The following is a 27,751-nucleotide window of genomic DNA, read 5'->3' on the forward strand; positions in this document are numbered from 1 at the left end:
CCAAACAATTGATATTTTTAACAAAAATAATTTTAAAATGAGATTATATTATTTATATATATTATTTTTATATAACTTATAAAAAAGTCGTAAATAAAATTACTCTAGTCTTAAATTAAACAAAGATATGGAATTCATAATAACAATACTAAGAGACCAGCTCTTAATGTAAACTGAATCAACATATAATTTTACATTGTAGAACATTTCCTCATTTCCAATCTTTACTCGACAATGTGTTCTGTAATTGAAAAGAGAGCATTACTCCTTTACAAGGAAACTGTCTGTTAGAGATAACCGACATCTACGTATCTTAACCCTTTAAACTTAAATCAACCGAATAAAAAATGAACAGTAAAAAGCACTTAAAATCAGGCTTGAAAGGATTAAGTTGATAAAACAACTCATAATTGTTGCAAAAAATAGACACAATGTTTGAACGTCTTAATTACACATCTAGTAAAAAAAAGCTAGATAGAAAATTGGTTTATCACATCACTAACCTTGTTCCTCCACCGGCGTATGCTCTTCATCGGAAGAATCGAATCGACTTTCAATGAGTGAACTTTGCTTTGATAAAGACTGAAAAATGTAATTTTTATAAATATTATAAGATATTTAAATTATTAGATAAAATATTTAAATTTTTTATGAAAATTAAGGTTGTAAGGATACACTGTAGTAATTCCACAAAAATAGTACAACATACTCGTATTACCGTAATTCGCATTAATTTTAATATATTTACACTGTAATATGCTCTTTAACATAATTATTTATTTTTGATGTACTTTAGAACTTAGTAGCTTTTAAGATATATGCAAGTCAATAATTTGCAAGTTAGTACCATGATTAGAACAAATAACACGACTCGAAGGACGTGGAGATCTTTATATCACTACAAACCTAAAATCTGATAGTACTTAGGTAGTATTGGATAAAATTAAAAGATTTCAACATACCTTATTAGAACGACGTCGAGGAGGTGAAATTTTATTCCACAGCGCTTCAAGTTGGTCGAAATGTTGTGACTGCGCTATGGCCGCTTCTTCAGGTCCCAAGCTTACCTAAAGTTGAAAAGTAATCATATATTTAATTACTAAATGCAATATACTAAAGGCGAATATACCAAAGTTTTTACTTGAAAACAACTTTACCTGCGAACCCAGATCTTTATTCTTAGCTTCTTGTATTTTTGATATTTCCTCCATTGAAGCTGATACGGAAAATCTGAAAGTAATATTACAGTTATAATCTTTAGATATATATTATTATTTGGACTATTTCATTACTTAACCTTAAGAACTACATAGCTATTGTTTCTATCGACTACTATTGATAATAGAAACAAAAAAATACCTTCGTTTTAATCGCTCGTCAACTTGTGCCATCATAGCCGCTGAAGTAAGATGACCGTATTTCTTCTGCCATGTATATGTATCTAAAGATACTTCCTTCTTAAGTAATCTTCTCATCGGCCGCTTAGGTGCCAACGGCCTAAGCTCTATTTAGAAAAATAAATCAAAGGCAATTTTACTATGTATAGAAGTTTTTTTATTAAAATTAGGTTGATAATTTTGAAGTGAAACGAACCATCAATATCCTTGGTCGGTGCTGCATATGTTGGAATCTTTACGTACGTAGCTGGTGTATTGTGCAAGCATATTATTGGCAAACAACCTGTTAAAGTTAGTTAAATAAATTAAAACATAATTCAGAGAACAAGACAAGAAAATCATGCCGTTTTGGTTACAGAAAATCATAGTATAAAAAATTCTTTATTTGTCGGGTAATAATTGGTCATGATATTTTTTAATAATCAAACTAACACTAACCTCTATCCAGGAGATGTACGACAATTCGAGCACAGTCGCTCGTGATCTGGAAGCCGAGCAACGGTACGTGCAGTGCTAGCGAGGTGAGGGCCAAGCCTCGCTTTGTCTCCCAAATTATTAACGTTTTGTCTTCAGCGCCTATTATATAAGAAAGAACGTTTTTAATTCTTATTTATAAATTAATTCTGTTATGAGTTACTCGGTTTACACACCTGAAACAGCGATTGTTCCATCTCCAGTAACTTTGACACAGGTAACTTTGCCCAAATGTCCCGATAACAAATGTACATCGGACCCGGTGTTGATGTCCCAAACAATAAGGTTGAAGTCCCAAGATCCTGATACTACTTGAGTTTTGTTTGTGATAGACACCGCTACACATGTTACTATATCTGTATGACCGACCAGGACCTGATTAGAATAAGAAAATTCGTCAGACAAAATGCAAAATTAATCATTTAATTTTTTAAAGAAAAGTTCGTCATCTGATAGGATTTCAGGATTTTTTGGCGGTTATATTTAGCTTGGCATTGCAAGATACAATTTCAGTATACTGATGCTACGTAATCTTTTACAGTCTGTCAGTGTCTGATACAGCCAAATAATTACAGATGTACCGATCTATTAAATGCGGAATGGAAATTTGAAGAACTAAGAAGTTATTTGGAATATTTTAAAGGTTCTCTTTAGATTCAAGAAGGTATGTATATGTTTAACCTGAGATAATTTGCCTCCATCCAACTGCCACACTTTGAGCGACATGTCCATTGAGCCAGTGACGACGTGTTGCGAATCCGCTGTCAGTGCAAAACATGTAATGCGCTCAGCGTGCGACACTGAACGTCTTTCTTCTTCACCTCCAGTAAGAGCCCAGATCCGAATTGAGTTGTCACCATCAGATAGAACCTAATTGTGATTTTGTTAGGATAATTTAATTTAGAGTATTCTATTCTTTTAATACATCTTTTTGTACATCACAATTTATGTACATGAATTTTATAGATAAAAAAGTAGACTATAGAAAGTACACTACAGAATAAAACATGATATGGAATTAAAATTAACTGAAATTCATAGAACATTCTTACAACATATATTTATATATTTTATACTATAAGTTGTTGAATTAATAGGAATTTAAAAGCATTTTACAAATGTGCCTTACCGCAAACTTCATATTCAACGTAACATCAATGGTGGCAGATGGTCCGTTGGCGGAATGTAATATAATTCCCGAGTCGACGAGCCAAACGTGAATGTTACGAGCCCTGTCCCCGGACATGGCACGTCGGCCGTCCGACATCATTAATAATGTCTGTAACGCGGCTGAGTGGCCCTAAAATGGTGCATTAATTTAAAAAAATATAGTTCAACATTTGATATGCATTTAAAATCTTTTAGTGTGGTTTTTAACGAAAAAAAATGACTAACCACTAACATATTAAATTTCCACACGCTGATTATTTTTAATTCTGTTTCGTTTCTTCATCAGCACTAGAGTTTCAAATTTATTAATGAAATATTAGTACTACATACCTTGTATGTTAAAGAAGGTGAATTATCAGCTAGTTGCCAAACGACTACTGTTCTATCTTCAGAACCGCTCAACACTAATAAGTTATTAGGCGAGAATGTCACACACGTGATATGTCCAATATGCCCATTTAAAGTTGTTTGTAGCCTATGCGTTGACAAATGCCAGACTCGGACCAACCCTCGAGCACAGCCAGATGCCGCTAGCTGGCCATCACGGGATACTTCCAGACAACTTATAGGTATTAATTCACTTTGTTCAGCCTAACAAAAACATTATGTTTAGTCTATGAAATATCCTTGAAAATAATGGTAATGAAAACTTGTACGAGTATAAAATGAAAGGTAACCTGTAATAAAGTAATGTTTGTAGTCGACTTTGTTTGACGTCTTTTCATTTGTTTTGTAGGTCGGAAGTTCGTTAAATTGTCCTCCGTGTGGAATGAATAAATTGTTACTCGGTGACCTCCTGCGACCAGAAATATTTAAAATATTTATACCGAGTGTACTACAGTTGAAAGGAGTAAACATAACTAAAATATAGTATAAAATAGTCTCTTGTAGAACAAAAATTTGAAAAGAAGTAACTATAGAACTGACAATGAAAATTACAACGTTACTAGTTTTTGGCCTAACACCGTCCGCGCGAAATAAAAAAAATCTTAGTAACTAGACTATGTTTTCTTCCAGAATATGCTCTATATTTGTGCTAAATTTCATCCAGACGCGTTAAGACTTTCCGGAGATTCCTTCAAACAAACATCCATCCATCCATCCAAACATTTGCATTTATAACATTAGTAACATTAATTTCTGCCAACGTTGCAAACAAAATTAGTAACAGTCTATTAAACTTTTTCAAGTAGGCACATCACAATAGTCTTTAGATGGATTGGACAGTACAAACAAGTAGCGTATTGGCATTTCAAGAGGCGAAAACAGTTTACCTGCAGCGAATAAGAAATGATCTTTGTCTGCAACAGCTAACGCTGCGAGATCGTGGGCAGCAGCTAGCGTCCTCAGCAGCTGTCCGCTATGCAAGCTGTAAATGTAGATACGCTGGTCCGCGCAGCCTACTGCCGCGCGAGATGAGTCGTGTGCCACGCAGAAACATTTCACCTTTTAACGTTAAACATTTTATATAAGAACTTTCAATTAATATTAATACGAAAAAGGTTACAAAAACAGTTACTAGCGACAAATAATAGTTATTGAATAATACAAAAATTGAGTTTATAACCGTTAAAAAATCCGTCGCAATACATTAATCTCTTATAAACATTGCAAAACGCTAGTTTTGTATAAGTTTTAAACAGTATAAAACATATATATGAATGTAATAAAAAATATGTATGCAACAGAATGCCTTACCTTAGCTTTATGTCTCTTTAGTGCGTGCAAATAGGTGCCCGTAATAAACGTTCGCAGATGTAGCTCGTGATCCCCTTGTAATGTTATTAGGAAGACGTTGTCGTCTGTCACATCCATTATATGTATTGGCGTTCCGACGGTTATTGTGCTCAGAATAGTAAAGTTATCTACATTCCATGTACAGACTGTACCATCGTGGGAACCAGTGACGAGTATTTCTCCATCCAATATCACTTTCACTGAAGTAACTGGCCCTCTGTGATGATCTAGTTTTGTCACCTAAACAAAAATATTAGTAAAGAGCTGATAAAATAAATTGCTCCTTTATTGTACGACGTAGAAGAAAATAATTCTAAAATATACCACATGATTTACTTTGATGTTAGATTTAAACTGTCAAGGGTTAAATTTAATGTAAAGGTGTAGGAAAAAATACGCGTACACTAAATTTAAGTAAAAATGTCATACCAAAGCACCGTCGACTAAAGATGTGACGATAACGGCTGAATCCTCTCCACCACTGATCACCAGAGACCTGTTCACTATAGCTGCCACACACAGCACGGGTGCTATATGTTCCCTACATTGTAATACACGAATTTACTTTATGTGTTATATTTGGAGGCTAACTGCTACATTCAGACTCTCTTGTTGGTTCCTTAAGAAGTCTTTGAGAGTAAATTTTTCATACAAAACTTCACTAATAGACTTTTTGCCTAACCTATTAATGACTGAATAGACATTTAAAAGTAAGATCCCAATGCCAAATATCACATTTAGTTATTTAATAATTAATCTCAAGAAATTTAACACAGAGAAGAATTCGTACTTACAAGATCTTTGTTTTAACTGCCAATGTATGAAGATCCCAAACCACGACTGTAGTATCTTCTGATCCAGTGAGAAGGTACTGAGATTCCCGAGTCACGCACATGCACAATATGCGTCCAGAATGACCTAAATAAATTACATAATTTTTTTCTATGATAAACTACGAGCATCACACGCATTAAGTATGATTCAAACAGTAAAACAAAAAAAAAGTTTTAGAATTTTCGTCATTGTATTGTTTCATCTTTAAACTATTTATGAAAAAGCAAACATTAGTAGAGTATTGTGCCAATCGACTGCAGTGCGCTTCTAGCTCCAAAGTGTACGGTTACGTAAATTAAAAAGCAAATAAATAGCTAAAAATAAAGCCAAGTGCAGTCACTCGATTGAAACAAATAATGTCTTGCTTCTACCAATTCTTAATATATTGATTTAAGGACAAATATTTACCTTCGAAAATTTAAGAAATAGGTACCATTATTCGTTAAAAGGTATTTTTAAAACGTGAAACGGTTAAGTTTCTTTTAGAATTTAAATGAAACGTTTAGAGGTGGAATTAAAAAAAAACACAATATTTACTTACATTTTCTCAATTTTGCCTGTGGTTCACATACCTTTAAACGTATGTACTCTGGAGTTGGACATGACATGCCAGAGCTGCGGGTCTCCGGCGGCGGGCGCGAGCACCAAATGCTGGCCAGAGGGCGCCAGCTGCAGCAGACGCGCCCCCGCACCCCCTGCTGTACCCACCGCTGTCCCACCCACCGACATCACGCGTACTGTTGAAGCTATTGGTGGTTGTAACCTAATGGAAAACACATTAAATAAAAAATATGCTTTAGCTTTTTTCTTAGAGCTTGATTGTTATCTATTTTTTTATAGTCCTACGGTACTAAAATATATCTTTACCATCCATTAAGCGGCACTAGTAGAGGTTTATCGTAACCGTCGCACCACGCCATGGCTGCTGTCACCAATGTGGCGAGCACGCCGCGTCTCGCTATAGCAGGCCGTAGCCACGCTATTATCTGTTACAACCAGTTATTGCAGTTATACTTTTTATTTATACCACGACTTCCTACAATTATGACAATTGCTGATTCACAATCACAAAGAATGAACTAAATGCTCACACCTTGGAGTCTGAAAGTTACAAAGTTACTTGATTCAAATGTCGAATTTGCACAATAATAAAAATTGACTTAAGATTACCTCACATCTATCATTCCTTTCTGTTACTTTCCCTGATATAAATATTTTACTATAGAGTGAACTCTACATACTTGAGCTCCAAGCTGCATGGGATCTCGTGTTAGGATGTCGCTCGATTTCCGCACCGCGCCGTACACCAGTTCGACATCCCGATCCAGGATGTAGCAGCGCACGTGCTCCAGGATGCACCGGAGATACGATATTGTCACCGTTTGCACCTGCGCAATTAAGGCAGTCAACGAACAAGACGCTCATTACAATTTAAGACATTATTTACAGGTGTATGTTTTTAGTGCATGATAAGGTAGAGTCGTTATGATTTACATATCATATTCTACGTGTATTTAAGAGAAGGAATACGTACAGCAGCTAGTAAAAAGTCGAAATTGCAAACTGTGAGATCCTTCAGCTTGGAGAAATCTCCAGCGAGTAATAAATGCAGCCAGGACTCTTCGACATGCCGCTGTGTGAACGCCGCGGCAGTCCTACTGGCTGAGTGGAATGGAGTGGAGTCCAAGAGGGCGTCGTCGTCATCAACACAACCTAGTCCAAAAATTCACATGATAATAAAAGATTAGTTTCGTAAGACATAAATTTATCATTAATCCTGTACCTAGTTCTTGAGCTTCCGATGTATCTGTATCATCGGATTCGTGCAAGAAATTAGCAAAGTGTAACGCAGCGAGATCTGAATGCGTATCACGTAAAGCACTCTGCACGCGCACGTAACGCCGGCGAGCGCGAGCGCCTGCCGCTGCTGCGCGCCACCGCCACGTGCAGCGACCGGATACCACGTTCTCAACAATCAGAGATTCTGTTCAGAAACAAAAAGTATTTACAAGAAATCACAAAATTGACCTCATCCACTTATCACACAAATTCATAGAAAGACATGCACAAAATGCAGGTGTTTTATGCTTTCTTCTCCTCACCTACAGTTGCTTTAGATTTTAATTATTTTCCATTTTGAAAAGTTAACCTCGTCGCATATATTTAATAATTTTCCTTTCTTTTCTATAAAAAAGCTACGCGTTCGTAAATATTGTGATTATTACACAAGTTGATTTGCAGCGGTGGTCGCATAAAAATTATGGTTATCTTAACTGAGGTTTGTACTCGCAATGAAAAGCCATTTTGATTCGCTGGAAGCACCGTGAAGTTGCGAAATGGCTGATATAACGAGATATAATTTCAAGTCTTAGTGAGAAGAGCAAAAGCGTAAAATTGTATTTCAAAACTAGGTGACGTTATTTTTATATAGAAGAGTACATTTACGTCATACTCATATCGTAAATAAAAGTAAAACAACTTACTCATCATATACTTTGTGACACATAATGTAGAAAAGTTAAAGTTAGCATCTTGTAATGTTATTATTGCTTCACTATTACTAGTAGGCATTAAAAGCTCCAAAAGTTCAAGTTCCGTAAGGCCAAATTCAGAACAGGTCACATAACCTAAAACATACGCATATTTCATATTCTTGGATTTTAGTACAGGGTTTAGTAAAATGAAATCATCAATAATCTAATACTTTACCTGCTAGTTTACTAAAAGCCTTAGCTCCGAACACCGTTTCTAAATTATCAAAGGCACCATCAATATAATCTCCGTAGCTATGATTATCAGAAGTTTCTTCAATAGCATCCAACAAATAGTAACAATTTTGAATTTTAAACTTTTCTTTCTGAGCCGGTGTCAGTTGCAATTGTTGTAAAGATACAGCACTTGTGCAAATTAGAAAAACATTTCTCGGCAAAGACATCGGCAACCATGACAGACCTGTCACAATATCACATTCCAAAGGATTGACTCTGTGTACGTTATCAATGAAAATGAGCAATATTTCATTTTCCATATCTTCACATCTTCTAAGTAAACTTTGAAACCAATTATTAATGTACAGAGGATCAAAGCTCGCGTCTTTCGGCAAATATCCTTCTGGTATATTTAAAATTATCGATATCTGTTGGCACATCACTCTCAACAATTCTAAATTATAGGCCGATCTTGGAGTTGCTGCGGAAAATCTGATAATTCTCAACACAGGTCTCGAAAAAAGTTTCTCACATTGAAAATATAAATGTGTCAATAATGTACTCTTTCCTGAAGCATCTGGGCCGTAGATCAGTACTGGTGGATGTCGACATCGATTCTCGTAATTCTCTTTTACGGTATTTAATATGGTTTTAGCAACGTCTGCGATTTGTTTAACAGTTACTTTGTAAAGAGAATTATGCTCTATACATATTCTAAGATGAGTTATATGTTCTAGAAAAACTTCCTGAAAATAATCATTCAAGAATAATGTGTGGAAAGAAGTTTCCATATGATCAAAAACATTTGTTTGAGTTCACGTCGTTCATACCTGTACAGTCTTTTTTCTGCCTCTTCCCTGGTCTGGTTCGGTGCTTAAACTATCATCGATTAATGAACTTACAACAGTTTGTATTTGATCTCTAAATGGTGACAGCTTTTCATCATTATCTGAAGCTCCATCCGTTCTTGATGAGTCGGCTGATGGTACTCTAGAGAACGATTTTTTTTATATGTTTTTAGCATAGAAAAGTCATAGAAAATCTATTTGAAAATTAAAACATTGATAGGTATTGGGTAATATATGTTTTTACTTACTCTAATCTTATAACATGACCTTCTGGTAAAGTTTCTTCAAGTTTCCTTTGTAATTTTTTTAATCTACTATGTGCTAAAACAGTTATTTTGGAATCATCGTGTTCAAGATCAGGAATGTCTTTTAAAACAGCTATCACACCTTTTGGATGTTTACCATTTTTTAATAATTCTAGAAATAAATAAATTATTAATTTAAGAAGTAACTGATATTACAGATTTTCGAAAATTATTGTAACGCAGTAGTAGTATACGTAGTATACGAACCTAAAGCCAGTTCACATTGTATTTCAGTAGAACTTCGTAATAAATCAGCGATACCATCTTTTTCTCCTAAGGCTTCTAAAGCTAATGCCTTAAAAGCCTTCTCAATTGCGGAGAGACGTGACCGTTGGTCTTCACGTTCTAGTAAATCGCTAAACCTAGTGTAAATAATTATAAGTTTCATGCATATTACTGTATTAAACTAATTATTATGAGTATGGAGTAGACTATAAAAGATTTCATTAAAAGTCAAAATTCATATACGTAAAATATTTTAATTATTTTCATGTATGTTGATTCAATCTTAAATCTTAAACTATTAATGTACCCATAGTTCTTTTTCTGGGTTGAATTATCTATGTTTTTGGGTTTGATGCGGCTTATTTAAAATATTTAATATCGTTACCATTTATCATCGCCTTCTAACTGGTAAGCATTGTTACCATTTAGTCTGTAACAGGCACGGACCAGAGCCGCTTGAGCGGAATCCGATTTAACTAATTTTTCAAATGTATTCACTGGAATCTTGAATGGTAGAACAGGTTGGTATTGTGATGCGTCTCCACCAATGAAACACTAAAACATAACTACAAATTTTAGTATAATATACAAACTTATATTTAGATTGATTAGGTCCTAATAAGGCCTAGAGGTAAACCTTAAGCAAAATGTCTTTATTAAAAGGAAGATTAGAGTAAAAGGAGTAAGAAATTATTTTCATCCGCTAGAACAGTTTAAAACTGTTATTATTCGTTCTTAATTGTAATTTTTTTGAGGATATGTCGAGAATTTTTATCAAATATTTTAATTGAGGTGTTTAATATACTAGATCAGTTAATTTGTAATTTTTGGCCTAAAAACTGAAACTAAGATACGTACAAGAAAATATCCAGCCTTGGAGGTATGATTACAACATCGGATCTCGTCGAGATGATATCGTAATAGCGCGGGATTAGTTTCGTCTTTGCCGTCGGTGCCGTAGTGCATATCAACAAACTCTATCTGAAATTTCAACTTATGTTCAGAAAACATAACAGGAAACATATAAAAAATAAATTAGATAATTAAACAGTAAATTCAACTTCACATTTTATGAATTTTGTAAAATATCGATTTTTTTAACTGTTGAAAATGACAATATTTTACTGTATAACTTAGTATCCTCATTTCTTCCAGTAAGATAATTTTTAAATTAATTTATTAAAATGTGAGGTCCATACTGATAATACTACCTCAATATGCCGGTCGTCGTACGTGGCCTGCAGCTCCGGGCCCACCATCTCAAGCAGATGACGTCGCTCTTCGCGAAATTCTATAATATATCAGTGAGATTAACACAAATCAGATTAAATGCCTTAAAGTATCCTTTTCATTTCTTTGGTTTCAATGAAGCAATTGACAGTGTAGTGAACAAACGACTTTGCACGCTTTACAGAAGTCAAGTATATTAACTAACTGAATTGTTATCTTACTTCTTACAAATATTATAAATGCGAACTTTTAGATGGATGGAATGGATGAATGGTTGTTTGTTTGAAAGTATCTTCGAAACGGCTCAACGGATCATGATGAAATTTGGCACAGACGTAGAACATAGTTAGAAAGACTACATAGGCTACTTATTACGTTTTTATATAATTCCGCGTGGACGGAGTCGCGGGCGGCTGCTAATAATATAATTACATTTTTAGTTAAATTTAAGTAATTCCATGTAAGTAAGTGAATTAGGTTAAGATTCAAAGCAGTTTAGTTACTTCTGAAATATCAGTGTTAGCACACCATAGTTTAGTATTCATGACCGCTTTTTGTAGCTGTCAACGTGTTTATTGAATTGACGGAACTGATTTAGACGCCAAACGAACATCAATAATTTTTCTTTGCTTTGCTTTACAATTATATAATATGAATAAATGCTTTACTCGTATTTTTTGACACTAATAGCAATCTTAAATTTCAAGGAAAATTAAGAACTGCTCTTAATTTTAAATTAAGTCCGAGTGGATATTTACTTTCAAAGAAATAGGAAACGTCCTCAAAGGCGGCCATCTTAAGCTCGATATAAATGTTAATACATCCATAAAGAATCTTTACAAACAGAGATATAAGAGTGTGCACTTAATTATGCTAAAATATAAAAATAAATAAATTATTCTTTCCATTAGACATTAATTTAAGATCTCAAGGTCAGATGGTATAGACAAATATAACATAGTATCAAATCATTTAGTTGGGAAATAACTCGTATATTTTTCTGCTGACCTTATTCCACCAAACTGGGAATCGATGATTGTAATTAAGAAATTACCTACCCCAATAAAGTTCTTATAAAATTTCAAAATTTGTGAGCGCGTAATTAACGTCATTTCTGACAACAATTTTCCTATTAAAACAAGACTGTGAACTCTATCGTCAAAGTTGTTCATTATATTTCGATGGAATTTCTACGAAACGCTACTGAAAGCTCCCTGCCTAATGAAACTAATTGGACTAATGAAATATTTATTATACGCCGAGGAAGAAACGTTTATAATATGAGGGTAAGATAAACAATGTCGAAAATAAAAATAGAAGTACAACGGTAATAATTTATAGAACAATTTCATTTTATAAAGGGCCCTCTCCTTTGAAGAAAATCTCATATATATTTTATTATTCAAACTAAATATGAATATTCTACGATGTTCGGGAAAACAAACTTTATGACATAATATTCTTTAAAATTGCTCAAGCCGTTTAAGTCACAGATGGTCCAATTAAAATGAACATAATATATAATTATACACATTTACCGAAAATTACCTTCATTCTAGGACAGTCACAAAAACAATAACTGTTTATAACAATAAAATACATACTAACCATTATAAATGGATGCGAGGTATATCTTTACAAGGCGGGGTCCTGGCCACTTGTCGCTATGGTCAGTGTATCCCTGCAGCGCCCGCAGCACCGCCGGCTCCGGGGCGCTCATCGCCCCAACGACACTCCTCACTCACCCAGCACCAGTTATGCCATTGTCAGCCATTCTGTTATACAAAGAAGATAAAAGTTAGACTCAATTCAATGTGGTACGATCAGTAACGGTAGCTGTGGTATAATTTATCCTGCTCGTAAGAACCATAACAATGGTGGTCATATAAAGCTTAAAGTAGAAGGAAAAGGTAAGTATTTAAGGTAATTCTGAAGAAAAAACTTATTGTATTACACTACAGAAAGTAGAAGAGTATGTATACACTGCGTCTAAAAATGATAGAATCAATATTAAAGTGTATTTTATCTCAAACAACTTCTCAGTAGAATTTTTTGACATCGAATTTTTTAACAACTGGTGCTTAAATAATAATCGTCTGTAATTTAAGTTAAAAGCTTTCGCTTAGAATCTCAAATTAAACATGCAAAGCGAAAATAAAGTATACACGTTACCCGACACATGATAACACCAAAAATAACTCCAGAGGGTTATCTAAAATCCGTTTATGTATATGAAACGACACTGTCCTAAAAACGATCGAAATGTTTGTCAAACTTGTATGTTAAATTACTTGATATTATACGAATTGTATAATTATTTTATCCATCTGAGATAAATGATAAATAGGTTGATTAAACATGTTTGATCCTTTATCGAGGTTTTAAAAAAGTTAGATGTGATTCGAAACAGAAATGACTCATAAAATACCTCCGCACAAAATCGATAAAATAATAATTCCGTATAGAAATAAAAGGTTTACTCCAAATAGATCATAAAGTGAGGATAATAGAATAGAAATCTTCCAGCCAGATGGTGATAAAGATTGCAAAGGATATAATCAAAAGTGATTTTCGTATATCCATTATTATACGGCATCTTATAACTCGGTTCTCGTTTTGAGAATAGGAGTGAGATTTATAGCGATAGCAAGCATTTAGTGTCCAACGTTCCTGCAAGATGAATGGCCACACTAAACTTATTTCATTACGCCATCAAGAATTGTTTTTTTTATTTTCATTAGCTATGCAACAGTGGTTATTGTAAGTAGTGAATAAGCATTAAATGTACTGGTATTTTGTCTCAATTTAAAATTAGAACGTAATATGTTATACCCGTCATCAACAAAATTTGTATTAAAATTTGTTCAGTGCCCCTATCGGCAGTAATGTAAATCAATAATCTCATACTAATTTTGACATTATTGAAAATCACGATACGAAGGCGATTTTCATAAATGTTCGTGCTAAGTCCACCAGAATGAAGCACGTTTGGACCATTTTTCGGTCATTACTTATGCAAAAAATCTGTTGTATGTTATAATTTCATATGAATACGTCCTTCTCATTCTTTATGCGAAAAAAGGGATAACAATAATTTTTCGCACGGGTATTATGACGGTGGAAATTTATGGTAATTTACTTATGTGCGTGGTAATGAATTTAAAATATTGTTTATTATGAAAGAATGAGGTAACTTGGTGAATTAGAGCGGAGCTGATTAAAGCGGACGAAAATTTAACGCGATAAGGATATCTTCGCCCACGCGCTGCAGTTAAATGAGGTCATGTGGATTACCAGCGGGCGTGTTCACACAACGCGTTTACAAATATAAATTGTTTCCATTGTCGTTAGGTGAACTTGATGATATATTAGTATATCCCGTTAAATGTCACGTACTACGTGGTACACGTCAATTGTTACTTTACACTTCTTCATTCAAAAGATGACTGAGAAATGGATACGATGGGCGATGAATTGGCGTTGATAAGTAAGAAATCTCTGTAAGCAAGTCACTGTCCGGTCACAATGGACAACCTCCATAAGCAAGAAACTCAGGTTAGACAGAAACCTCTATGGTTGGCGGGAATATCACGGTCCCTAACTCTCGCTTATCTTTCGACTGTAAATGTGTAGAAAATTTATGTTGAAATAAAATACCGATGCTTAACATATCACAGTATAAACTTTCTAATGTTATATTAGGCTTTCACATATACAAGTTCGATGTTACAGGTAACGACGACAAAAAGAATATGTTAAAAGTAATTGAATACGTAAAGTAATGAACAGAATTATTGGACTACTTTGATCTTTATCCAACTCGTAATCTCTAAGTTAGTTTACTTAACATGATACATAGAGAAAGTCTACATATATCAAAACCAAAAAGAAATCGAGTGTTACTAAGATCGTTTATGTCGTCTATCATGGTTATTTTTTTACTATTTCAAGTTACATAAACAGTAAAAGGACAGTTAGATGATTTTAAAATATAAAGTATTTAAAACTTCGTCTACGATTTAAAAATATCGAACAGTGTACAAAATTTAGAAGTCGCCGTAAAAAGGTTGTGAGACTTGTAGGTCGAGTTACACTTGTGAAATTTTGCTGAGTTTCAAGTATACTCGAAAGGCATCAAGTACATTGTACCGGGCCTTTCTTGAGGCGCTTATTGAAGCACGTCATTGTAGACATGAATGAAAAACCTCACAACTCAAGAACATAGACCGATTTCAATGGATCTTAAATAAGATTTCTTTCCCAAACAATTCAAAAATAACAAGCGAACTTAAGAAAAAGAAAACAAAAGAAATAAATATAATTTGGTTCTTATTTTTCTTCTTCAAGTGTCTTGAGGTTTGTGATCTGAAGATTATCTTCTTGTGGGATCTTAAGGAAAAGTTAAAAAACATACTTTACTTTTGTACGGTAAAATATTTTGCCTTAACTCTACGTAATCTTATTTTATTTATTCATCATCATCATCATCATCATCATCAGCTCACTATACGTCCCCGCCGAGGGGCTCGGAGCCTACCCCAAGTTAGGGGGTGACTAGGCCATAGTCAACCACGCTGGCCAAGTGCGGGTTGGTTGCCAAGTGCGGGTTGGTTTTTATTGGTTTTTTATTTATTCGTGAATCGAAAAAAAATACATAACATTTATTTTAACTTTAAATAAATCACCATCACTATATTTTTAAATGGTCGCCTTACTTTTTTTTGTTTGTAGAGCGAATATTAAATATTCCATCGAATTTTTAAAAGAAAATAATACAAATCAAATTACATCATTATCTGTACGACTTTGTGTTTCAAAAAACAAAGGACAGCTAAAAGGACACCTTTACCTTGTATTTTATTTGCAAAACCAAAAGGACAGCAAAGATAATAATGTATGGGCCTCACAAACCTCAATAAACATTTATCTTAATTTTCAGAAGTACTTTAAGTACTTTTACTAACATAAATTACAGTTGTCTTTTATCTCAAGCACAACATGAATTACATCGTTCTCAGCACAATAGATTTTTCCCAGTAACTACTCTTACACTAGGAATATTTTAATATAAAAAATATGCTTTTATTATGATCTAATTTTTTACCGCGTGTATATTGCGGTAGATTTAAAAGCAAACAATTGCCAAACAAAAGCAGCAGCCGCGTCCGAGTTATTGAAATGCAAATACAAGCTTAAAATAGACGAGTAAGTTTCATAAGGCGAGCTTGTAAAACAATGGTCGGGTACGCGAGGGCGGATCGATACGCGGCCCGCAACAGGTGCGCCGACGAGATCATTCCACAGTACAATTGTTACCTCTCAATATCCACAGAATAGATGTCTATTGATTCTTTATTACCTCAGAACTCCACTATATTGTCTTGCCTTATATTATCTTTTACAAAACAGAGACAACATTATGTAATAATACAAGCGTCACTCTAGTTATATGTATATACGTACTGTCATATTATTTTGAATAGTTTTTGTACTCCGTGTCAAATTATGTCCGTGTCAGCTATGTAACAAATTTGCCTACATCATTGTTTTATTTTATGTATGATTAGTTATTATAAATTACATACCTACCTTAAGTTAGTATAGAATTAGATACATCCCGTTCGGCAAGAAGATAGCATAAAGTTCTCTTAATGTTAACATTATTCAAGATCTGATATCAGAAATGATAACCAAAAAGTCAACATAAAGTTAACATAAAGTTAACATAACATAGCTCTCTTATGAGCCATCTAGTGCCATCTTTTAGAGATCATTAAAAAGATTCGTTAGAAAAGTTCGGCAATTAAATTCTTGATAACTAACTGAATAATAAGAATCACAAATACTATTAATTATAGTTTCAACCAGTATGTTAAGTCAAAAATAATACGTTTATGTTGTAATAATTGAATAAAACCACTTAGCAATGCCGAACGAATTACGATGCAATTCACGCTTGTCAACAATCACTCTTTAATGGATGAGTGAGAGGTCCGTATAGAACAAAATGGCCGCTGTTGTCGCGAAAGTACTAACAATTCAATTTTTCGTATATTTCAATTTCGAATTATTTTTGAATTGAACACCAAATTTATTTTTGAAAAAGTAACAAATTAGAATTGTTTTTTAAAAATGATTATTAAGGAAATTCAATAAATCTGAAAATTTTTTAAAGTTTTATTAACAAAAAAATATGTTCTCGAAAAGTCATCATTTAGTTATCATTGAGATTGCTTTAAAATGACATCGGCAAAAAGTTATCGAAAAGACAACATTTTGCTGAGCTCTAAAAGTCAACATGTTTCAGACAACATTATGTCATCTTTCTGACTTTTATGCCGAACGGGATGTAATCCTAGGCTAAGTTTGTTCTTTTTATGTAATAAATAAATAAACAATGTCCACAAGTTTATGTCCAGCAGTGGGTCCAGCAGTGGCCAGTGGTGGTAGGGTAGCAAAGTCCGAAGACGATGATGTATTTAACATAAGTACAATTAAAATTTCGAAGTGTTTTCAAGGATCGAATATAGATTTCAGCCATAATATGCAAAAATCAAATTACTCGATTTAAGTATTTCGCAATAACTAAAAGAAAATTAAAAACAACTGAAACTATTCGTAAATTATGATGATTTAGTAATATAAAAGTTTCATGTTCGGATATGTTAATTTACTTTGTTGTAAGACCGAGTGAAAACTTCGCAAAGAAAATTGGGGACACAGTTTTAACATTTCGTGATAACGATACGTTTGTACATTGGGGAATACCCATTTCGTGAATACGCGAACAAATAAGTCCCTAAATAATGAATTTTGTAAGCGTACTTAACCACGCTAACTTCTCGCATGTTATAAGTTCTTGCAAATTAAGGTTCCATTATCTTTATTACTGTTTTTAATAACCACATGGCTTAAACATAAAAAAGAAAGCCAAATACCAAGTGCGGCTTTTGTTTCTGCAGTAAAATCTCGATCAAAAATAATTATTTCGGGTTATATATAAAGTAAGATTAAGGCACCAAAATCTCCGTATAAAACATAGTCATTCCTCTTACTCAATGACAAAAAAATGTTATGTTTTAAACTAGGATTTCGGTCTCAGAAACCGACGATATGTAGAACAAAGGTATTGAGAGGTACCAACTGTATTATTACCAATACCTCTGAAGACTTCCTCCAGTGGCGTATACTACTGCTGGAATACGCTATACTCGTATATTTTAATGGTCTGCATTCAATGTAATAATAGATTTAATGACATGAATATATCGTTACTCACATTACATGTCTTGTGAAGTGCGAACATCTGTCTTTACTACGTTTTATTATCCTTACTGACGACATCATATTGTTTTGGCACGATGGTAACTCTTACCCGACGTGCCAACTCAGGCGCTGGTCTACTATCGCTTCTATGTGATTGCAGAGTTATTTTTTTGTGTTATAAGATGGCAAACAAGCAAGCAGCTACGTGAATTCGCCGAAATTGCGAAGCGACCGCTATTCAAAGGCATCCGCATTGGCAGATATGTACATTGCCTACCTTTAATCGACGGAGAGGACTTATAGAAAGAGAATAATTCCCTCTCGTCTCACAAATCCACTTCCCCTTTCCATCCTTTCCTTATAAGAAGAGGGTGGGATAATAGTTAAATAGTATTTTTATTTATATATTAATTTATTTGTACTTCGTAGATATCGCACGTATTGTGTCATATGTTGGCGTAAAATATTGTGACACTTCTCAACATGGTCTATCGTTTTAAACTGATGTGTACAGACAGACACGTCTTATAACATATGCTTGAATATCTGCCGTCATATGGCGTCCTCACATGCATTTTGTACAAACACACATTTTATGAATTGTTTGCAAGTTTCCATGATGTCACAATTTTTTTTATAATCCTATTTTGAAGGACGCCATAATTCGGGACTAATAAATAGTAATCATTTATTAGTTAGTCATCAGGTATTTTGAATTCCTCATAAAATTAAACAAATTTAAGTTGATTTCATGCAAAAAGAGTGTTTATTAAATATCTATATCTACACACTACAATTACAAATAAAACACTATATCAAGTTGTCAACATTTTTCCACATCCGAATTTCACCTCGTACGTGATTCACGGGACGCATGTAGCGGTCTATAAAACAGAAATAGAATTTTAACGTTTTCGTTAACATTACGTACGCACATAGTTTATGTTTTGCATTTCGTACCATTAAATAACATCATTGTTGATATTCATTATGATAGCTTTGAAAAACTGGATAAGAATAACATAATAACGTCAAACAGTTGTAGCGCAGTTATGCGTGTTTGTATGAAGAAATGTTTCTTTTCTTTACCAAATTATACTCGTATACATTTCGATAGTGCTGTTGAGTGGGTCAATATTTACATTATTATTAAAAGTTAAATAGATATAACATAAAATTTATTTGGAACATATAAAAGTACTAACAATCGCCCGCGACTCCGTCCTGGTAATTAAAAAAAAACTTAGTAAGTAGCATATGTGTTCTTCCAGACTATGTTCTACATCTATGCCAAATTTCATCTAAATCCGTTCAGCTGTTTCGGAAAGACCTTCAAATAAATATTCATCCATCCATCTAAATATTCGCATTTGTAATTTATTTAGGTTAGGTTAGTTTTTTACTATGTGACATACCAAAAAGACGTGTAAACTTTTTCGTTGTCTCAGTACGAAAGGAAAATATAAATATTCCAAAATACCGGGAGGTATAAAGATCTTGTATCATGGCAACTCGTGCGTAAAATAAGTCAGTGTATCACACGCCTTGTCGCTCAAACAAGCGGCACTAATACGTTTACTTTCCATAAAAGCCGAATTGCATAACAAATATATATAATAATAATAATAATTTTATTTCAAGCTACAAAATGTTATGCTTATAATTTTGTTAGTAAAAACTCTTATTAACTATGTTAGTAACAATATAAATGGATACTATATACAATTATTCACCGCCATGTGGAGCTTTAGGCAGTAACTTACATATTTACAATCTAGCCTGCAGGCAATCATGTTGAGGACGTTGTTCGGGCTGGCTCGCACCCTACGCACCAGAGATGCGCATTTTTTCCGCATTGTGCCATAAAAGCAGTCAACGCGCGCTTTTGCGAACATCCCTGAAGCGCTACAGAAGCGAGGCAGCCCCATCAACAACCTAAATGCGTTGTTGTACTGAACGCGAAAGTTTTTTTATTTTTTTATTCCGTGCGGACGGAGTCGCAGGAGACAGCTAGTCAATATTAATATAAACATAGTCACTTTTATAACTTCAAATTAATTTAGTAATCAATTTAAGTACATATATAAGATTGATATAAAATAAAAGAATCTGGTTTAAGTGTTTTTTTTTTATTTTTTTTTATTAAACAAGTGGGAAAACAAGGGGGAAAACAAGCAGCGGGAATAACTGTAATCATAGCTGCCCATGGATTCAATACTAGGTTTTGTAGATGCGCTGCATTGCTCGCTTCTTAAAGAACTTTAAGTAGTATGTTTTGAAATACCGCCGAGGTTAGACCGTTCAACAAATCTGTTATCATGAATTCGCATTGCCGAAAAAAAAATTACTGGCAAAAATGTTCATTCCATTCCATTTCCATTCTTTCTGGAATTTATCTTATTGCCAAAAGAATATTTAAATACTGACCTCGTACTAATATTATAAATGCGAATGTTTTGATGGATGGATGTTTGTTTGAAGTTATCTCCGGAATGACTCAACAGATCTAGATGAATATTGGCATAGATATAGAGCATAGTCTGGAAGAATACATAGGATACTAATAAAGTTTTTTTATTTTTTTATTCCGCGCGGACGGAGTCGCAGGAGACAGCTAGTCAATAATAAATTATGAAATATTTTTTTTTCTTATCTTTGAAATAATTATGTAACAAATTATGAATATTAATTTGTAATTAGCGCCGCCCTGTGTTTTAGCTTACAAACTAACATTTTACGCCCAGCCTGTTAATTAATTATCTAATACAATGTTGTACGAAATAATGATCCCCAAAACCACCAAAGACCTTATTTCATTAAAGGTTTTAAGTAATAGAAAAACTAAGTGAAATTATGTTGATATTTTATACGAGGTTATTTGTCAAATTAAATTGAAAAAAAATAAATAAATGAAATCAAATTGATCCTGTTTGTATCAATTGTCTTGTTTATTAAATCTTACTTATAGAGTGCATGGTCCAGAACAATGAGAGACAGAAGAATGTGGTCCAAAATGGAGGAGACCTTTGTCAAATTGACACTCGGACACGGACACACGGATTGTTTATTATTAATTATAACGTTAAATTATGTTTGTTTATTGTCTGAATAAAGGCTTATATTATTATTATTTATTTTATAAATGCAAATATTTAAATGTATGGATGTTTGTTAGAAGGTGTCTTCAGAATTCATGCATGGGTTTCGTTGAAATTTGTCATAGATATAGAACATATCCTCACATAGACTACAATTTTTTTTTAATTGGGTGCGGACGGAGTCGCGGACGACAACTAGTTAGATATATAGGCAAAATAATAAGTCTATGTCGTATTTGTGACTTGACAAAGCAGACCAGTTGTAAATAAGAGATAATTATAAATGTAATCATGTTAATATTTCCTCCGACGAGACTCCATTAGATAAGTATATCTTGTATTTGTATGGTGATAACAAGAGCAAAGTTAGCTGAATAGTGCGTGAATCCATGTTCAAACAGCAAACATCGTCAGGGCCAGCTCTTACGTATACTTGTTGACATCGATTCAAATTTTGTTCGATGTTCTGCACTCGATTACTGGGGTAATAGGATTCAAGTTTTTAAAAACTTTCAGTAATTATGATCCGAACGTTATTTTTGTTAATTACAAAATAATTTAATATCTTGATTAATGCAAATCCAGTTCGACTTAATCATTAGGTAATTGGGGCTTCAAAAGAATAAAGTTATTATTGATCTTGTTATGATAATTTCAGTTATTGATTTAATGTCTGTCTTTTTACCCCGTCATAATTTTAGCACTGACATTAGCACACCATGAATACCTAATCTATTTTTTTATAGTAAACTAGAGGTTGCCATTCGTCAGCGCGGATTGTAAAAAAAAAGTATGGTATGTCCGTATGCATTAAAAACCTTTCCGAAAAAGTCGGGTCAACCGTTTCGGAGATTACGAGAATGAAATGCGTCCTTGTGAATAGACGGACAGACAAACATTTTCAAAATGGGTTTTTCTTTATAAATGGATATGCATTATGTTAACACACCAATTTTATTTACTGATTTTTTTTATAAATGTTTTGTTTTGTCAAATACATTGAGAGAGATGACTATATGTTTTACACTAAAATTTTAGTCTTAAAAACCAACGATAACTGCAGTTTAACACGCTGATTTTCAAATTTAACTTCGCAAATAACATATCAAAGTATTCTATATTATTTTTATTCACGTGGTAAAGATATGAACTTATTCAGCACGTTTCAAGGCACTTTGATTTCTTTAAATTGAATTCGCTACCGACTCTCCTACCGAAGTACTTAACGTCGAAGTATTGAAAGGTAGGTAGGTATTAGATGCTTTTATAACACGTTCTACCTGAGGTTGCCCTCCTTTGGTTCGTATCGATTACAAGAACGAGGGGGCCGAAACGGTCGTGATCTCTTTGGTATTCCAGAGTCTCGGTACATAATTAATCCGGTGCGCCATTTCACTAGATTATTTATTTATACGCCCCCGGCCGTGATTCTTTTCGAATGCCTCGCTATTGCTAAATATACCAACTTCGATAAGAATAAAAGATTTAAATTGATGTTGATGAAAGCCGATAGCCTGATTAGAAATGTTAATTAAATAATTTAATCGAATACTCGTTTCTTTAGAGAGGCCATAATATAATAATTGAGTCGAGTGATTAATAATTTACGAAATATAATATTTCATTAAATGTCTCAAGAACGACAACCAGGGACCGAACACTCAATTACTAAGTAATTGCAATATAGCAAATAGACTATTATAACATTTTAAAAAACATTGTCTCAATGCGATGCAAATTGATCTGAAAACAAGGAAAAGCTTTTACATTGCAAGCTCCATAAAAAAGCTCGTCTGGACGACGGAGCGCTGCACAATTTCCATATTTAAAATATGTAAACACACGTTTGTTTCCCTTAAGCGGCTAACGAGGTCATAGTTTTACGACGGAAAATATGCTGTATTTTATAAAGATAGAATCAACAATCAATATTGAAATACGTGTTTATAACGTGTTTATTGATAATAATAATTACACTTACTTGAAGTTGAAACCTATTAGGTTTTATTGTGCTAGTAGGACGGAAATGTGAATTAAGTTTTCAAAATTTAACATGAAAACATTCACATCTTGGTTACATTTTGTGACATATGTCTTTTTATGTAAACAATTATTTAAGCGCACAAAATTAACGTATCGTATTTACGTAACGTTTGATTTAATTATTATATAAGGAGGATGTACATGGGCTATTTAAAAAAAAATCCATTTACTTGCCTGATTATTCTACATCGACTAATAATCGAATTTAGAGCTCAAATCGTAAATCATTACTTGTAGAAATCTTTATAACTAGATTAGTATTAAATATCATGGAATAGCCATAGAATAACATACAAAGAAAGTCCTATTTGTCTTCCTTTGTACCACGTATAGAACCTTTGTTCCTATAGAAAGTATCCGGTATATGTGAGAGGCATTCACAAAGCGACGATGCAACATAATTCAGGAAATTAATATATATATATATAGCTTATTGCAACAGAAACTATGATAGGTATTACTGTCACACTCAGGGTCGCTTAATGATTCTGTTCTATAGCTGAATGTACACTAAAGGACTACTTCAGTAACCGTTAAAGATTATCAATGTTACATTCTAGATGCATCTAGACTCCAGTGTTAAATAGATCCCATTTATTGTAGGGATCAGATTTATTTTTAATTTAATAAATCACATTTTACATTAAATTAAAATTCAACAGTGTCACTTTGTAAATTTGTAACGGCGCGCATTAATTTTTTTTTTAATTTATTGTAAATTTCGATAACATATTTATTGTAATAATGGCTATGAAATGTCGTTACAATGTTGCGTCAGTGAACACTTTATCATTTTAATACTAAGGATGTTACAAAAAATCGAACGAAAAACATAGAGTTTTCATAATAAATTTAATTCTACTAGTTTTTGAAGTCCGTACCAATTAATAAACTTTAATCGATGTTTTCAAGCAGATTACCTCACTAAGAAACTGAAGATCTATTAAATGGGACCTACTGTAACGACCGGTTTTTAACGTCAACTTTTGTAAGTAATGTAAACAGCCTATAGTTTTTTTTTCAACTTGTTACGTAATCCAACGGCTACAAGATTAGTTACCTTCCGAACTTTGACTCTTTTCTTGGCAATAAAAAAGTAAAAACATGACATCGCTGTAAAAGGAAACTTTGGTTGTTAGCAATTTTCAAGAACGTTTTATTATCACTTTAGCCGTTTACTTTCAAGATTTAGTATCGTTAATATTTTATTGTTTTATTGGGTGTTTATGATGACCTATAAAAACCAACTCGTAAATTTTTTTAACATACAAATATGAAACATACAGAAGAAATACATTTTTAACCCCTTTTTCATTCGTTGTAATAATTTCCCTATCTTATGTATTAAGATTATATATGTATTATGTATTAGCGTTACCGTGGTTTGGACATGTTATGCAGAGGGATAATAATTGATTGATTGAATGTGGATGTGGGTAGAGGAAGACCAAAAAAGTATGGATGGATTGTGTGAAAGAGGATATGCGTAAGAAGGGGGTAAATTCAGATATGACGGCTGATAGAGATGTATGGAGGAGTAGTACATACTGTGCCGACCCCCCATAGGGATAAGGGCAGATGATGATGATGGTGTGTTAAGATTAATTTAAAATTCAAAATTAAATTCAATTTGAAGCTTAAATTTTTCGATACAAAGCATGAAAATATTTATAATCTCTGAATTTTTTTATGTAATTTCAATTTTGAGTAAAATTGTAATCGAAAAGTCCCGTCAATCAGTTAATATGTTTATCTCAATAAAATGTTTCTAACTGGTGACGTCAAACTTATGCATCTCACGTCTATCAAATATTTGTATTCTAATTATCAATAACGGACTCATAGTTACAACATAGTGCTCACATTTGTAACGTGACTTATCATTTATTTAAACTACGATAAGGCGCTTAGATAATTCGTGAATTCAAAATATATTTGTAGAAATCGTGCGTTTACCCATTTCCTTATAATAGAACAATAAACTTGTGAATATGATTGTACGTATTAAGACTATTATAGATAAAGATTAACTATCATAAAAGCGACCTCATTTAGAGCGGAATAAAACATGTGACCTATAAAAAATTTAGTTTTTACATCTACATTTCAATGAAGATCATTACATGGCGCATTTTAAACGTGTTTTAAAAGTAGAACAAACAATGGACATAGCACGAATATTTCTAACAATCTCCTTCGTATCGTTATCGTCAATTATATCAAAATAAATATGAGATTTATAGTGTACTTTACGCACGATAATTTTCCAAATTTTTGTAGATTACGATAGTATGGTGATTGTCACAAATTTTCGTGCTAGGCCCACAGTTAATAATGAAAAACAAAACAATAAAAGATATATAGCATTTTATATTGACACAAGGCAAGCGACAGCTTTTGTTTTCGTTAGCGTTGGTTTCCACTGAGATAACACCTGTACAAAACATAACAAACATTCAGCTCTTTGAAAAAAAATTAGATACCGAAGTTTTTTTATCAAATGTGACTAACACTGGAAACCTTCGGTTACGCTATTTTCATAGCAATAGATCGCTTATCTCAGTAACAAAAGAACATTTCAAATGCTAATAACGCCATGCAAATGGTTAGGTTTGTTTCCGACACACTTACATGAAAACATATTCTCTCTTAAAAAAAATAGAAACAGCAATGTGTTAATACAAATGTCACGTCAGTCGAATTTCACGGTTAGAATTTTGACAACGCTCCACGGAAATATCTTTAAATACATTAACTATGCAGACGTAAAGAATCGCTACATTTTATCCGACTCTAAATTATCCCGTCAACAAAGCAAACGCGTACCATCTGTTTCATCGTTTGCAGAATGTTCTTTGAACTATTCATAATAAACAGTTTTATATTACTTTATATTTACTTACTTTGACCCTCGTCTATATCTCTGCAACATGTTACATTTATATTTTATACTAGTTGTTGCTCGCGACTACATCCGCACGGATATACAAAAGAAAAAATAATTAATAGCCTCTGTATTCTTCCGGACATTGTTTTATATCTGTGCCAAATTTTAAGCCAGAACCGAAGAAATACCTTCCTACAAACACCTAGCGTAGATATTTTCTACCTTTGTTCTCTTCTTATCATTCAATTATTTTCAAGCCAAAAGAGAAAACAGAAAGGAGAGAGCAGTTTATTAACTACAAAGTTTGTAATTAAATTAGATTATTAGGGACGATTGGACGCACTAGATTTACGACAATGACTAACAACAGTAGATTCCTTTACTCCTTTTTTATCCAAAATATTTTATACTATCATTAAACTCAGTCTTTAATTTTACAGCAATAAAATAACAGAATTATTTTGTTTTAAATAAGTTTAAAAAACCATCTTAAACAAATACAAATATTATATCGTAAAAATGTAGGTCATTTTTTGCGGAATGAAAGTAATATTTTTTCATATTTCGTATGAACCCTTTTCAGTGTAATTAAATAAGTTACTTTAATCTTTATAATTTATGACCGACATTTTTATAACAAATCGTGGGTTTCTGAAACCGAAATCTCTGCTTAAAACATATTGGTTTCTCTGTTTTATCAAAGATAAAGACAGAGATGACATGTTACAGAGATTTTGGTCTCAGAAACCAGCGGTAAACTTATTTTTCATAATTAAAAAAAAAATATTTCAGGAATTTAAAACTAAGTAAAATTATTTTTAAAGTAAAAACGAATAGTTTTATTCTCTTAGATTAAAGATTGTTTAACTTCCCAAATTATTTTAGATTAATTACAAAATTAAAAAAGTTCATATTTCTGAAAGAAAAAAAAAGGAACTTGGTCTCTTTCGTAATCATTACAATCAGTACATATTTATAAAAAAAATAGTTTATATTTATAAAAGAAATTAGGAAACATCAACAAAATGAATGAACTTACCTCAAAAAATCAAAATTTAAAAATAAATGTATCTTCCCACAAAAAAAAAGTTATTTCAAACACTAAATAATTCACAAAATGCTGAAAAAATCACACGAAAACAAAGTAAGTTAAAATGTTTGAATCAGTCACTGATATAACAATTTAGAGCGATGTTTTAATTCATAATTATATGCTACAATTTGGAGTTACGAAACACAGCGGCGTAGCGCGTGCGGCGCGTTTCGTAGCTGACAGTGGACTGCGGTAAGGTGCGGGACGAGCCCGGCCTGAGCCTCGCCGCCTCGCCGCCCGCCCTAGCCATAGCCGATACATGCGATACCTTACATTTCGCTAATTTCCGCTTTTCACGTATCTTCCGCCGCTTGTTAACAATCTTTAAACGCTTGCGGTGTTTTTTTAAACTTGTAGAAATTATTTTAATAATAAAAAGTACTACTTAAATATAGCTAAATAATTTTGAAAGTAATATGTGTCTATTTTATGAAAT

The 27,751-nt window shown here is 33.0% G+C and overlaps 1 protein-coding gene across 1 annotated transcript; it reads right to left on the reverse strand.

The window, feature by feature from the left end:
* Window positions 1-195: 195 nt before the first annotated feature.
* On the reverse strand, window positions 196-27,297 carry LOC106716806 (protein qui-1). The gene is made up of 31 exons (XM_045678195.1): window positions 27,262-27,297; window positions 12,537-12,703; window positions 10,910-10,989; window positions 10,557-10,679; window positions 10,084-10,253; window positions 9,681-9,835; window positions 9,417-9,585; window positions 9,151-9,310; window positions 8,322-9,066; window positions 8,096-8,239; window positions 7,396-7,596; window positions 7,147-7,325; window positions 6,854-7,000; window positions 6,480-6,598; window positions 6,185-6,375; window positions 5,573-5,696; window positions 5,208-5,319; window positions 4,740-5,018; window positions 4,316-4,487; window positions 3,719-3,837; window positions 3,372-3,632; window positions 3,001-3,171; window positions 2,553-2,741; window positions 2,048-2,246; window positions 1,836-1,973; window positions 1,594-1,680; window positions 1,360-1,504; window positions 1,158-1,230; window positions 963-1,067; window positions 504-582; window positions 196-241 (listed from the first exon to the last, which is right to left on the reverse strand). Exons 2-31 carry the CDS (start codon window positions 12,646-12,648, stop codon window positions 225-227), a joined length of 4,965 nt encoding a protein of 1,654 aa, XP_045534151.1. The 5' UTR covers window positions 12,649-12,703; window positions 27,262-27,297; the 3' UTR covers window positions 196-224.
* Window positions 27,298-27,751: the final 454 nt, after the last annotated feature.

The sequence above is a fragment of the Papilio machaon genome, chromosome 6 (genome assembly GCF_912999745.1).
Source record: "Papilio machaon chromosome 6, ilPapMach1.1, whole genome shotgun sequence".
In the NCBI taxonomy this organism is placed as follows: domain Eukaryota; kingdom Metazoa; phylum Arthropoda; class Insecta; order Lepidoptera; family Papilionidae; genus Papilio; species Papilio machaon.

What these genes read in the sequence shown, in the direction of transcription:
- LOC106716806 (XM_045678195.1), bottom strand. Translation starts at nt 12,648, where the DNA reads ATGAGCGCCCCGGAGCCGGCGGTGCTGCGGGCGCTGCAGGGATACACT. An exon ending in ACGACGACCGGCATATTGAG is followed by an intron (nt 10,680 to 10,909) that starts GTAGTATTATCA and finishes TTGAAATTTCAG; the next exon opens with ATAGAGTTTGTTGATATGCA. An exon ending in GACGAGCGATTAAAACGAAG is followed by an intron (nt 1,231 to 1,359) that starts GTATTTTTTTGT and finishes TATTACTTTCAG; the next exon opens with ATTTTCCGTATCAGCTTCAA.